The sequence below is a fragment of the Mustela nigripes genome, chromosome 7, assembly GCF_022355385.1.
Source record: "Mustela nigripes isolate SB6536 chromosome 7, MUSNIG.SB6536, whole genome shotgun sequence".
NCBI classification, from domain to species: Eukaryota; Metazoa; Chordata; class Mammalia; order Carnivora; family Mustelidae; genus Mustela; species Mustela nigripes.
Window position 1 is genome coordinate 133,073,149 of NC_081563.1, and position 15,256 is coordinate 133,088,404.

The 15,256-nt window shown below is 42.5% G+C and overlaps 1 protein-coding gene across 4 annotated transcripts in view; it reads left to right on the forward strand.

Annotated features, from left to right (window-relative positions):
- Positions 1 to 15,256, forward strand: part of DOK5 (docking protein 5) — a 258,366-nt gene that overhangs the window by 100,459 nt on the left and 142,651 nt on the right. The window contains exons 1-2 of one of the 4 annotated variants that reach the window (XM_059408011.1): positions 2,739 to 2,816; positions 3,154 to 3,498. The exons of 1 other annotated variant lie outside the window; for it this stretch is intronic. In XM_059408011.1, the coding sequence (XP_059263994.1) occupies positions 3,433 to 3,498 (66 nt within the window). In that variant the 5' untranslated portion in view covers positions 2,739 to 2,816; positions 3,154 to 3,432. Of the gene's footprint in view, positions 1 to 2,634; positions 2,817 to 2,877; positions 3,499 to 15,256 lie in introns of those variants that run through there. 2 more of the 4 variants (XM_059408013.1, XM_059408010.1) reach the window with 2 other exon arrangements.

A 15,256-nucleotide genomic window follows, 5' to 3' on the forward strand; every position in this document is an offset into this window, starting at 1 on the left:
CAGAGGAAAGGCTGTCTGTTTCTGGCCTCGCAGCAGGCGACGGAGCCAAAGCTCAAGCTATTTTTGGTAAAGACATCGGACGAGTGCCATTTCAGCCTCTGCCTTGGTACTTTGTGGCACTTGGTGAAAGTAACACCTCCTTGGGCCAAGCATGGGAGCCCATCATCTATTCTGGAAAAGTGCAGAAGCCTCTGGATTTCTGCACGTAATTTTCTGTCCTGGAGAGTCTTACAATAATAACAATAATGATAATAATTGGCTGAATGGGATACAGAGGGGATGGCATGAGTCATTCATATTTCAGGCTTGAGTGGGTTCCCACTTTGAAAATGGTGCAGTGGGGGGAACTGTGGGTTAATTCCTGGCTCTGCAATGTGACAAGGTTTTGTTCCTTATCGACAAGATGTCCGAAGAGGAGCAAAGTGCTACTGCATGTAATTCATTCTGATCTCACACCTACTTCATTTTAATGCAATCAACTCTTAGTCCCCCGGCTTAGACGGAGAGCAGGGGATTAAGTATATTCAAAATGAGTATGAGTACCACTGTTGGCAGAAGGGAGTCTCAATGCTGAGCAAACAAACAAATAAGCTTGAAGGGTTGGAAATGAGTTAAAAACAGGGATTGAAATAATGAGCTTTAAAATGACTAATTTATTTATTTATTTATTTGTTTTTGAGAAAGAGAGAGCAGGGGGAGGGGCAAAGGGAGGAGAAGAGCACACTCTGCACTGAGCTCGAAGCCCTATGCGTGGCTTGATCTCAGGACTCCGAGGTTACAACGTGAGCCGAAATCAAGAGTAGGAGGGTTCACCAACTGAGCCACCCAGGTGCCCCAAATAATGATTTGTGCGTGTGTGTCACCCTTCTCCCCAGTGAAACTGAATTGTGTGTGACTGTATGTCCATTTGCCAGCATATAGTGGTGTGAGTTGTGCACTGTGCAAGTCTATCAGCACAACTTACATTGTATATCTCTGAATTCCTCTTTTCCTCTTCTGCCATGGTTGTGTATTACACGATTTGGACAAGTACAAGTGACTGTCCATCGTGTGACATTTAAGGGTTTGATTTAATGAAAAACAAACCAATAAAACCATATATTGGGTTCCTTCCTGCAGTTAAAAAAAAAAAATCACCTGTCTTTTCCCAACCAGTTTGATATTTTCTAGTTTGATTCTAGTTTCTTCATGTCTGGCTTAATTATTTATGGATATGGATTATATTCAACATTAATCATCATGAGATGTATTTCTCAGTTTCTGGTTTTGTCAGTAATTACTTCTTTTTTCTTGAGCCATTCACCTCTAGGCCCTTATGCCTCCATTCCTTCATTCTTGGTTTCTGTGATACGGTTGATTTGGTGTACAGAGATGTGTTGGACAAATACCTTCCATGAACACGTCTATGGCGTGGCAACCATGGACAGTATTTTTTTTAAGCTCTAAGCCTTCAAAAAGAACTCACCGAATGATTTTATCATTTCGTCCTTCTTTGGTGAGAGATTGAAACTTAAAACTTCATTTACAGCAAATGACAGACAGCACCATGGCAGAGCAAATGATTTATTAGATAATAAAAAGAGTTCTCCTCCCGGAATGTTTGCCTTTTGACTGTCCCAACTTACTCTCAGGCCTCCTATGACACATTCTTGGGTGATTCTCTTCCTTATCTGACACCTACCAAACCAAAGTGACTAAAAGCTAGTGTTCTTGGCCGGAAAGGAAAGATTTACATAAGCTTAGCTTGAAAGGTCTTCAAATCTCATCTGGTCAAAGTGGTCAGCACTCAGTAAAGGAACTTTCTTCTCCCTAGCTCTGAGTAGGGTCATCCAACCTCAGCTTGGTCCCTTCTGTGAACAAGAACTATTTCTGATGGTGTCTTTGTGCCTTTGCAGTTAGGGCAAATTAGAAAGATCTTCCTTGAAGGAAGCAAGCCACCTCCCTCATGACCTCTGCTTTTCAGAAGGGCTATAGGACCAAGCTGGTGTCACACACATCCTCCTTCTGTCCCTGTCCTGCGGTACCTGGGGCAAGTCTCAATTTGCTGGAGCTTCAGTTTCCATGTGTGCGACAGTAGGGGTCTCATTATGACATGTACGTGATAGTACTTATTTCATTATTCCTTTAACAGGATTAGGACCCCGTCTAGCAGCCTGGTGCCCCTTACATGTCAGTGGGTATCAACCCAAGCATGCTTCAGGAGGGTCGTGCAGTTGGGGCAGTGAGTCCAAAATCTGTCTCCCCTCTTCATCTTACTCTATAGGCAGCACCGCTTAATGGTTTTCAGGGTGAGCTCCATTGCTAGGCTACTGGGGCATACATATGGGCCTGGTATTTACATAAGGGAGGACGAACCTCATGGGTGCAGGGGAGTTTAAGTGAGTTAACCCGTGCGTGCGGTTTAGAGCCTTCCCGGGCACCAGACTTTATCAAGCACCTGCTCCGGACGAGGCTTTGGGGGTACACATATCAATGAGGCCAAGGGTTAGCCCCTGGGAAACTTACATTCGGGCGGGAAAGACAGGCTCAAACAAGGAAAATGTAGCAAATGATATCACCAGGATGCCAAGGAAACCGGCGGAAGCTCGCTCTGTAGCTTAAGGTAGGGCAGTATCCCTCCCCGCCGATGCCAAGGTCAGGGCAAACCATGGCAACACCGCCACCCGCTCAACAGAAAATCAGCCCTTCTCGGGAAAGCGGTGGGGCCGAGAGGCGGGGTGGGCGGTGGCTGTGATCCAGTGGAATCTCCTCTCCTCCAAAAATCAAACACCGGAGCGAAAGGACAGGGCGCGTGCTCCCGGCAGGCTGTCCGCGAGGTGCGGGGGCGGGCCGGGCGCGCTCGGGGTCCGGGAGGAGGGGGCGGATCGGAAGGGGAAGCGGGTCGGGCCAGGTGGGCGGGAGAGGAGGGGAGGGGTGCGGCGCGCCCAAGGGGTGTCTGCCCGCGGGTGGCCGCGGCCGGGCGCTGGGACCCGCGCGGCTCCTCCTCCTGGGGGGCGGGGGCCCACCCCACCCCTCCGCGGTCCTCCGTCGCGTCCCTCTACCTCCTTCTCCTCCTCCTCCCCTCCCCCCTCCTCCTCCCCTCCCCCCTCCTCCCGGGCCCCTGGAAGAGGCAGGGCTGGAGCCCCGAGCAGCCGCCGCTCCTCCTCCCGGCAGGCCGGCGGATGAGTCAGCTGACGGCGGCGCCCCAGCCTCTCCCCGCCGCGCCGCGCGCCCCGCGCTCCCGCGAAGTGGCTGCGAGCCGGCCGCCCACTTTCGGGGTTTGGGGGACAGACAAAGTGATGCGCGCCTTCTAGAGCCGCGCCGAGCCGCCGCCGGAGCCGCTTCGCCGCGTCAACTTTCTCCCCCCACGTCCGCTCCGGACCCGGCCCTGAACCCGCCCCAGAGCCGCTTCGGCTGCGGGCGCCTGGGCGAGGGGGGTCCCGGCCGTCCAGGATGGCTTCCAATTTTAATGACATAGTGAAGCAAGGGTACGTGCGGATCCGGAGCAGACGCCTGGGGGTAAGTATCGAGCCTTTCCCCTGCCCTGCGCTTCTCCGGGTGCGTTCGATTGTCTCCATCCTCCGCCCGCATCCCCGGAGGCCGGCGGCAGAGTCCGCGGCCGCGGGCGGGCGGAGGGCGCGGCGGCTTCTCGGCCGACAGCCACGTCGCCTGCGGCTGCCCCTGCCAGGCCGGGGCTCGGTGTGTCACGGGTCTATCTTTATCTCTCGGATGACTTGGCTTTCTGATGGTGGCCGCGTGTTCGGCTTCGGGAGCCGCTGGAGCCCAGCGCCTGGAAATAAATATTTCTCGGTAGCCAAGGGAGTCGGAGCCCCGAAAGCCGGCTGCGGGGGCTGAGCCTGCCGGATGCCCCCGGTGCCCCTCTTCCTCTTCCCACTCGCCGCCAACTTAACTTTTCCAGGGGATGCATGCGAGGCTGAGAAGGAGGGCAGGCGCTCTCGCCGTGAGCAAGGTCGGGGACCCTCTGACCCCAGGGAGGATTTGCTGCTCAGCCGAAGGGCTCTTCCGGCGTCCGGTCCTGGACCATGACCCGCCGCTGTCCCAGGTGTGGGCCGCGGCGGTGTGGGCTGGTCCTCGGGCCAGGCCAGCTCGGGGTGGCTGCCCGAATCGGAGTTTTCTCTGGTCCTTATCCGGGCTGGTGGATTTCTGTGGCCGGAATACACACAGGAAGCCCACTGGAAGATTCTTCGGGGTGGAACCTAACACCTGGTGCAGAGCGGGCTCTCTCTAAATGTGGACCACGAGAAAGAATGAATGGGTCTGGGGGTACTTGTTGGGGACCGAGGTTGGCACAGGGATGGCTTCTCTCTTCAAACTCCTCTTGTGCTCCATTCCCTTTGCTCCGCCTTGATAGGACTTCAGAGAGAACTCATTTTGCTTCTCTTTGAGATTGAGTGATGAGGGAAGAATTCTCCAGAGACGGAGACGATACTGGAATGATTTTTTCTCCCCAGATTCCAACCTATCTCATTTCCCTTTGTTCTTGTGTCAAATATTGTTGCTGGTTTTGTTTGTTTGTTGGTTGGTTGGGTGTGTTTGGATGCTGGCATTGCGGGGGCAGAAAGTTTACTTTAGTAACGTCTGAAATCATATCCCCAATGATGTTCAGTGGCCACACTGGGAGTATATTACAGTGATAAACGGAATCTCTTTCCCCGCAAATACATGTCATTAGCACCTTTCTGTGCCTTGGTTTTGGTACTTTCCTATGCGTTAGATAATTTTACTGAAAATTGAAAAGAAATTTCAAAGTGCTAACCAGCGAGGGAGGATGAGAGGAAACATCTGTAATTATTAGAAACTCTTGCCTGATTTGTTTTGACCCTTTGCAAGCTTGCTTGCTTTTTTCCCCTGCTGGTTACCATGTTTCAGCAATTATGTCCCATGCTCTTGTGAATATATACATATATAATTAGGAAGAAATGTAACAGAATTTACCAGTCCCTATCAGCCCTGTGCAGGTTTCTTTGATCTTTTCTGCCATGCACATATTCTCATCAGCAGGAGCTACTACTGTTAGGGTACTTACTTAACTTAGTGACTCATGCAAAGGGCAAGAAATAATAGGAGTTTTATGTTTATGATAACCTTAAGGGCCAGCTGAGTTTTTACGGTTTTAAAGGGAGCACTAAAAACACCATTCTAATTTTAGATTTACTCCACCAGGTCAGTTGAGGAAATTGATAGGAGACATCCATTCTGTGTTAGGGAGCATTCCGATAGGAGGAAGACATGCATTATTAATGCACAAAATGTGAATTATTCATAAGGATCAGGGTGTATGCCAAATTGTGACACGTGGTGATTTATTTGAAAGACTAGTTATCCTAGCTTCCTAGTTTATGGTAATTGAGATTATTTTTCTATATTATTACAGCTGACATAATATGGTCCTATAAATATTGTGCCAATGTTTACAGACAGATATTTGAAGCAGAAGGAAAGGAAATACAATTTAGTTTGTACTCATTTTATATTGTACATAGTGTATACTGGATGCCAGCAAGCAGTCTCCTTTCTCAGGATTTCTTCTTCTTGTCTGTGTTACTACTCAAGTAGTAACCGTAGTTTGAGTATCTACGGAATGATGCTAACTGATCATGGAGAGAAAGGTCAAAGATGTAATCAACAAAATCTGATTGTACTTATTAATAATTTATTAATACCAGTTTATTTTTTAAAAGTCTTCTTATGATGTAATTGATTTATAAAATGAAAGAGGCTGATTACACAGTTGTCAGAAAACACTACAAACTGAAGTTTTCATAGAGGTCCCAAGTAATGAGGAAGAAGGCTTCAGGGAACGGTATGGACCCTTTGTCCAAAGTGAGGAATGTCAGTGGTGTTAATGAAGGGTGCGTAGAGCCTGGAACAGCATGTGTCTTGTGTAAATCTTAGCCAGCGCTGGGGCATCACTTCTAGTTCAAAGCGGGCACTCATACATGCTCGTTGGACTACAGGGTGATGTGTGACTTTGCTGTTCATAAGCCTTTTCAGGAACTACTATGACATAGTCATTTTATTAATGGAATCCAGACAAATATCTGTGGATTAGAACCATGTTTGGGAGGGTTTATAATTAAACAAGAAATCAGCCTTTCATGGTAAGCAGCTGTTGTGCCAAGGAATGTTCCCTCAGACTTGGAAAAGGAGGACAGAGCCATTTCTGCTTCTATGAGCTCCGTGACCTTGACCTCTCTCGGCCTCAGTCTCCTAATCTGTACAATGAACACTATTTCATGATGTTGGAAGTACTGACTAAGATCATATCTGTGAGAATGTAATGAAAGCGTACCATTGATTCTCATTGTGTTATTTGTTTGATGAAATCAAAGATGAGTTAGGATTGGTGGAAAGATACGGGGATTATTAATCTCTTTATGTCCAGAAGTGTCCATTGGTATAAATGGTTTTTCAGATCTGGATGTTTTCATTGAGTGAAGTTTTTACAAGTTCTGTACATTTCAGTGATTTTACAGTGGGACACGAGACATTTTAAGACTGTCTCCATTCACATGAATGAAAGATAAATGGTCATGTTTAGTTGGGATCCTATATAGTTTAAGTTGATTAAGCAATCATTTTACATACAGACTTTTTTTTCTGTAAACATCAAAAGGCTTAATGAAATTCAACTCCTTTAACTCAAAAGTCTCAGTGTCTTTACATCTGCATTCTCCAGCCTAATCTCCGTTGGTTCATGGAGGTCTCGAGCTGTGTCCTGAGTGCAGGGTTTGCTCACGATGTCTGTGCCACAAGTTAGGGGGCTCTGGGAAGGGGGAGGGGAGCAATTGTCTACAATTATCTGGTGAATCCACAGAAGGCACTAAGAATGCATTCTTGGAGGTGTGGTGAATCAGGCGATTTGCACGTCATTAACCTGACTGAGTTTACATGGTGTCCTATAACTGGCCTCACTTGGTTTCTTACTTTGCAACAGAGAGAATTTCCAATCAATAATTGCATGCTTCTGAGTTTAAACTCAGACCTGTTCACCTCATCTACATGCAGTCTCTCGATTACTCGCCTTTAAATCACATGTTGATGCGTCTGTTCACCAAGGGCCTCTTCTCTCTAGCCTGCCTTTCCCACCTGGACATTTAAGAGTTTCATACTTAATGCATCCAAACACTTGGTTGTTTCCTCCAAACCACCTTCTCCTGGACTCTGCATCTCCGCCACTAGAGGTCCCTACATGTTAGTTGCCCTGGTTAAAATTAACCAGGCAAGCAAACGAATAGCAAGCAAACCTCTATTGCACTTCTGTTTTCTCTTACCAGTCTTCCCACAACCAATCCAGCACTAGATCCTGTGGGCTGTATTTTTGAAAATGCATCTACAATCTGTCTTTCATACTTTCTGCCACTACCATCCTGGTCCAAGTCCCCATCATCTCCTTCCTGTAATGTTATAATGTTATAAAAATCACATTTGTCCCTGTGGCTGTTCAAACCACCAATGCCTTTCCATGCAATTCAGGGGAAAAGACCTAGATGGGCTCAGAGACCCTTTGCTGACTCAGAACCTTTTCTCTTGCTGTTCCCTCTGGCTGGAATGCTGTTTCCCCACATATCTCTTCCCAGCTGGCTCCCTCATCGCCTTCAGTCTTGCCTCAAATGCCACCTGCTCCCTGAGGTCTTCCAGATACTTAATTTTATTTCTTGCCTCCTCCTCCCCCATATCTTTTTCTGTTCCTCTTCCCCCATATCCCTTCCATTTCTTCTCTCTAGACTTATCACCCCCTCACATACTGGACTTTATTTTATATGTTGATTGCCTATATCCCTCAAAGAGCACATGAGACTCCTGTGGGGCTGTGACTTCTCTATCTTTTAATTGTAGCTGAATGCCAGTGCTGAAATCCTGTTCAGCACTACATCAACAGTCTTCTTGATGAAGATTTCTTGAATGAATTAATGAATTAATGAATCACCGTGAACTGGTTTAAGAGCACACACTCTGACCTGAGGCTGTTAAAATCCCAGGTCAGCAATGGGTTATATGGATTTTTGGTGAGTTCCTTAACATTTGTAAGCGTCAGTCTTCTGTAAAATTAGGGAGGCTCATAGTACCCACCTTATAGCTGGTCCTCATAAAGGGCTCCACACAGTGCTTGACACAATGGAAACCTAACTCATGTTTATTACTGCCCTTTCTTACTACCACGGCTGTTAGGGATGATGAAGCGTAGGTGGTTATTATGTTTATTTACTGCTTCTTCTGTCATAACTCTCATCCTTAAAGAACTTGCTGTTTAGTTGGGAAAACAGACTTAATTCATGTGCAGTAACTAATGGATAAGCACAGATATTGCTTGACAGTGATGCTAGGTATAGAAGGAGTATTTGCCTTTGTAAGATTTTTCATGATCCTTGGATACATGGAAAAAAATCATCAGAGACAAAGAAACTCATCTCCTTGAAACTTCAGTTTGAGTGAGCTCATCAGACTAGGGGGCGGTTTCTGCTAATTTGGGGGCCTTTCTCTTGGGTGCCAGAGAATGGATTTGAAAAACGGGTTAGTTAATGGCCAGAGTTTAGGCAGAAATATTTTCTCACTCCTTTGCTTCCCTGTTTGACCCAAACCAGTATGACAAAGCAGCTGCAATATTCCCTTTAGGGTTTGGGATCTGTAGGTGATCCACAGATGACCCACCGTTTTAATGACAATGTTATATTCATAACAGCGAAATTCAGCCATTCAGGAAGCTACATGGAGCACTGTTTTTCATCCTCGAGAAAAAGAGGCTTTGGGGATAACTTTGTAGTGGTGAAATTGATGATCACCTAGACTGAATACACTGGCCTATGTCCAGACCACTCAGTGTCTTGACCCCATGTGAATCGACTTCTCCAGGTCCTGTGTCAGAAGTGCTTTGCTGCTGGTATTTTCATCATCTTTACGTGATGGTCTGTGTGGATGTTATGATTAATGGTGCATAAAGTCCAGCCTTTCATCGTCCTCACCCAAACTGACTTAAGCAAAGAATGGCCGATTTAGTGACTTCATGTGTAGACATAAGCCAGATTACTGATGGCATGATTGTCCCCACATCTGTCGTATTTTGCCCCACATCTGCTATATTTTTTTAGCCAAATTTATTGACTAGAAATATTTATTTCTTAAGAAGCTTTGTAATTTTTATGAGAAATCATGATCTTGGGTATTTTAAGAATTTAGTTTTCATTTGGGCTGTATTTGCTTTCATTTGTTTTATCGTTCATCAGATATTTATGGAGTGCATACTAGTACAAGATCAGGGTAAATCACCTTAAATAAGACAGGTCCGGTCACTGCCCTCAAGGGACTGATGGTCTGTTATTGGGCTTGTATTGTTAACATGAGATTAATATATTCACTGTACTTAAGGGTGAATTAGTCTGAGTAACAGATAAAATATTGAAGTGCAAAGATCTCTGCAGAAACCGCCCTGTTCCATTTTTGTGAAATGAGGAAGGTCAAATTTGATTTTCCTCTTAACTCCAGGAATTTGATTCCAGTTGGGTGGAAATTAAGCCTTTGGAGAGTCTAAGCTGGGAAGAGATTATGATGCCTCCTTCCTGCAACCTCTGTTCCTTTGAAACTCAAAATGAAATTGTGAGTTTAGAAATGCCACAGATATGTGTGAATGTTGAAGTTTTAAAATAGCTTCTTTCTAGGATGCAGATGGCTAAATTTTGAGTAAGTATCTGGAGGCTGATCTTTGCCAAGCAGTAGGGGGGCTGTCTTTATTTTACTAGTGCTCTGTGTCTTTCTTCACGCCCTGGTTCCCGGAGAACATAAATGTTAGTTTGTGTGTATTATGCTCTTGTGTGGTGTCCTTTAAGTAGGTTCTGGGGATAGAATGCAGGTGAACATTCTGCAGTGACGCTTTATAGCTTTTATTAGATTCCTGGTGATGTCCAGACCACCCTGCCCCCAGGCCTCTCACTTTCCACCCCCTACAACTTCAAAAGATTAAGAACCACTGTCCCATTTTTTAATTTCTTTTTAATTTTTATTTTTAGATGATAGTAGAGTCACATGCAATTGTAAGAAATAATGCAGAAAGATCTCTCATACCCAGTTCCTCCCAATGGCAATATTCTTCAAGTATATACTATAGTATTACAACCAAGATACTGACATTGGTACAATCAAGAGAAGGAGCATTCCCTCACCAAAAGGTCCTTCTTGCTTTTTTATAGCTTTCCCTACTGTTCCTCCTCCCACAGCCCTAAAGCCCTGACAACCACTAATCTGTTTTCCATTTTTATAATTTTCTCATTTTGAGAATATTATACAAATGGAACCATATGGCGTGTAACCTTTTGAGATTTGGGTTTTCTTTTTTCCTTTTTTTTTTTTTTTACTCAGCAGGATTCTCTGGAATTGTTGTGATTGTTTTGGGTATCGTGGTTCATTCCTTCATGTCCCAAGGAATGGATGGACCATAGTTTGCTTAGCCATTCATCTACTGAAGGACATTTAGGGTGGTTTCCATTTGGGGGGCTGTTACAGAAAAAGCTGATATAAATGGTTATATACAGATCTTTGTAGGAATATAGGTTTACATACCTTCTAGATAAATGCCCAGGAGTGCCACTTTGGGTGGTATTGATATTTGCATGTCTAATTTTTTAAAGTAACTGTCCAAATGCTTTTCATAGTATTTGTACTGTTTTATGTTCACACCAGCAACATAGAATCTGGTTTCTCTGTGTTCCTGCCACCATTTCATGTTGTCATGAAATAAAAAAATATTTTTTATTCTAGACATTCTGATATATGTGTGGTGATAGCTCATTGTGGTTTTGATTTACATTTTTGTAATGGGTAGCGACGTTGAGCTGCTTTTCATGTCTTATTTGCCAACAGGATATACATTTTTATAAAATGTCTGTTCATGTCTTTTGCCCATTTTCTAATTGGGTTGTTTGTTTTTTGACTGTTGAGTTTGAATGTTCTTTATATATTCTAGGTATCAATCCTTTCAGACATGTGGTTCTTAAATGCTTCCACTCAGTAGGTAGCTTGTCTTTCCTACCTTCTCAACAAAGTCTTTCACAGAACAAAGGTTTTTAATTGTGATGAAATCCAGTTTATTCCTTTCTTGCTTTTGTGGGTCATGCTTTTGGTACTAACACTTTGCCCAGCTCAAGATCTCCAGTGATTTTTTTCTAGAAAAAAAATTTTTTTTTTTCTGGAGTATTACCTTTTACATTTAAACCCATGATCCATTTTGAGTTAATTTTTGTGTAAGGTGCACATTTAAGTGTCGATTCATTTTTTGCCTATGGATGGCCAATTGTTGCAGCATGCTTTGTGGAAAAGTCTTTTTCTCCATTGAGCATATTTATGTGTTTTTATTCTTAAGTCATTTATTCTGTTCCATTGCTTTGTATGCCCATATATATGTAGCAGTATGTCTGTATATGTCTATATGTATAGCTATACAGTAATCTTGAAATAGGGTAGACTAATTCTTCCCACTTTACTTTCTCTTTTTCAAAATTGTTTTAGATATTGTAGTTCCTTTGCCTTTTGATATGCTACCACAGAGATTGCTGGGACACGCTCCCTCCCTCCCTTTCTCCTTTTCTTCTTTTCTTCCTTCCTTTCTGACTTTCATAACTGAATTGATGAATTATTTCTTTCCATGGTGGAAATAGCGTACATTTGAAACTGACACTTTTGCTTGGACCTTAACTTGGCCACTTACTGATTCTATGGCCTTGAGAAAATTGCTTATTCCTTCTGAAATTTTGCTTTGTCATGTAAAAAAATGAGGATAGTAATATACTTCTCACAAAAGATAAGTCTATCAAACTCTTAATCCTGCACCTGACTCATAGGAACTTAATGAATGGTGATAATGTTGATTTTTATTTTTTTTTATTATTGAAAGATTGAGGTGATATTTGTTGTTCATTGTCTATAAGAACAATAAGCTGGTAAAAATAAATTCACTCATCTCAGCAGAAGAGTCACGGTGTTGGTAATGAAAAACAGAAAGCATTTAGCTTTCCTCTTGCTGTTAACTTTAGTAATATTGGATTCATTTAAGAGTCACTCCTGAAACACTGTGTTAGAAAATATAGAATTGGCCCATACCTTTGATTCAAAGACTGATCACAGTATTTTTTGCCTACCAACTCTAATAGTGGCCCTCAAACCTGGGAATTGTATATCTTGAGAGAAAGTAATTATTAGGGCAGTCAATAACATTGAATCACAAGATAAGAAAAATGTTACTTCTTAATCAACTTGTCTCAAAGAACAAATGCCTTGAAGTCCTTTTGCTTTTAAAATTGTATTTATTTTATTTTTGTTTTTATTTTTAAAAGATTTTATTTTACACATCTCTATACCCCAACATGGGGCTCGAACTTACAACCCTGAGATCAAGAGTTGCATGCTCTACCAACTGAGACAGCCAGGCACTCCCTGAAGACCTTTTAATAGAGAGAGCACTGTACTTAGTTGCAGAGGCTTTGGGTAACAGTCCTATGTTTTATTGTATTCATTAACTTTATATTGCATTAAATTTTACATTTACCTTCAAGGGATATTGGTTTTCCATTTAAGATAAAAATGTGTAGCTTCCTCTTTAAATAAGCTTATTTAATTTAAAAAGTAAAGTTGTTTAATGGATCGCTAACTCATAGTGCAAGCATACCACAGAGTAGCAAAAATTAGGAAGGTAAGGGCTCCTGGGTGGTTCAGTTGGTTAAACTTCTGCCTTTGGCTCAGGTCATGATCTCAGGGTCCTGGGATCGAGTCCCACGTCGGGCTCCCTGCTCAACAGGGAGTCTGCTTCTTCCTCTCCCTCTGCCTGCTGCTCTCCCTGCCTGTGTTCTCTCTCTCTCTCTCTCTCTCTCTCTCTTCTCTCCCTCCCTGTCAAATAAATAAAGACAATCTTAAAGAAAAGTATGAAGGTAGGTGGTGGAACTCAGTATGGCACAAATCCAAATGTTGGCCTATGCATGACTGAGCTTGGGAGACTCAATGACGATTATACTTCTCTTCTTAAGTAGGTTCCTCAGCCCTTATATGTAAAGCTTATACTGACCATATTGCTTGATTCTATACAAATACTTAAAAAATTGGTTCCTAAGAAAAAATATCCCAAGTACTCAACACATCCTCTTTAAAAAAATTCCATCTGATATCACCATATGTCCCTTCTCACCCTAAAAACCTCCACAAATTTATCTCAAATTTGCCTAAACCTTTATTTTGTCTTTTCTTCACTAATGTTTACAGTGAATACTTTAGTGGTTAACAGAAAGAAAAATAAGTCTGTCTTACGAATGGGCTAACTCAAATTAAAGCACTGGTTTAAGTTCAGAGCTTTTCCTTAATACAAGTTTCACTATTTAGGAAAGCAATTAAAGCCTTAAAATGCATTTTATTATCTTAAAGCCACTCAATAAAAGAAATTTATTTTTAAAACCTTCAAGAAATCATACCTCTCTGAATCCCCTAGCAAAACTGACTCTTCATATGAACAATTTCTTTAGGGCTCCAGGTTTCCATCTTGTGGGCTAAGCTGCAAAAGAACCACTTTTTAAGCCCAAGATGTATTATACCAACATTGACCCCAGATAGATTGTTATGAAACAGGGCTAGTTCTCAACATCCATGAATTCAGATGGAAAATGTGGTATGAAGTGAAGTTTGAAAGGAACATTTCCTGGGGCGTTTGCCCTGAGAGGTCTTCATGGGTTTGAACAGATCTCCATTAATGGCTCCTCTTTTCTCTGAATTTCTCCTGCACATTTCTCTCTTGGTTTCCAGATTTTAACTTTATAATTCCTGCCTCAGAACAACCTACCAGGACCACCGCATCTAAAAAGTCTTTTTCTCACATCCCTCTAGAGCATCCTTCTAATTGAAGAGTATGAATAGGTTTTTAAAAATTTTCTTAACTTTTGTGCCAGATACTTTTCTTCATAATATTTTTGTAGGTTATTTCTTCTCCTACTAGGGTTTAAGTTTTAGGAGGCCAAAGACCTTAGCTACCTAGTTCACTCTGTATCCCTCAGCTCTCTGCCCATAGTAAATGTTCAATATTTGCTGACCAAATGAATGAGTGATTTTGCTACAGATCAGAATAGTAAAATGAGATATTCACATTATATCCCACTTAATTTTGTTGTAGGTTTTGTGCTGGAGTGGCAGAATGTTCTAGAATTTCTCATAATTGCAGTTGGTATGTAACCTGCAAAGTCAGTATCAGGGAATATAGCAATTAATGCTGGAGGTTTAGACTGACCCCCTTAAAATTAAATCTTATTTGGTTTCTTCTTGTGGTAGGCAATCTAATCTAATTCAGATTAGAAAGTACAAAGTTTGTACATTGAACAATAAGATTTCCTTTGAACTTTGTTCCCAGGAATCCAGTTCCTAGAAGCAACCACTGTGAATATTCCAGAATAGTCTGTGTATAGCTAGTTTTGTATGTGCATGTGTGCGATATATAATTACATCCTCTTCTGTGCTGTGGGTTTCTTATTCAGTGCTATATCATGCTCTTCAATTATTAGACAGGATTCCAGTGTATAAATAAATTCTGTCCATTTATTTAATTACTCATTCTTCTTTCTCCCTTTAATCTGTTATTAAAGATGGGCGTGAAGAAGGTGTTTTGTGCCCATTTTACAGATCACAAGACTGAGTACCTGAGAGGGTAAGGTTTTGTCCAAGTCACATAGCTGGTATACAGGAGAGCCCAAGTTTGAGTCGTAGCTGCCAGTCTGTTGTGGAAAAGTTGAGTAATTCTTTTTCTTCCCTGTGACAAGCAGTGCCACAGATGTCCCCTTCTCCCACCCAGTGGTGAGCATACTAGTAGATGAATTCCTAGAAGTGACCAAAGTGTATTTACACATAAACTTTTATCAAAGTTGCCTTGCCATCTATGAGAATGCCTGGTTCTTCTCTTCTTGCAAAAGTATGCTTTGAGATTTTCTGAGGTTTTGCTAATCCAGATGGTGAAAGACAGAGCCATTTGTGTATGGATTTTCTCCAGTCTGAGATTGAGTTCTTGGCAGTTTTATAATTAGAATCTTTTCAATTTTGTTGTCTTTTTTCTTTTAGGGTAACATTCAACTTTAGTTATTACTAGGATTTAGTAAGGAAGCAAGGATTTGCTTTATTAGAAAAGCACCTTCGTGGGAAAGGCTATGCAGAAATCTTTCATGTAGAAGATACAGTAAATCATATGTTTACTGTCACTGTGTTTTTAATTTTTATTCTAAAAATAGAACTATAAAATTGA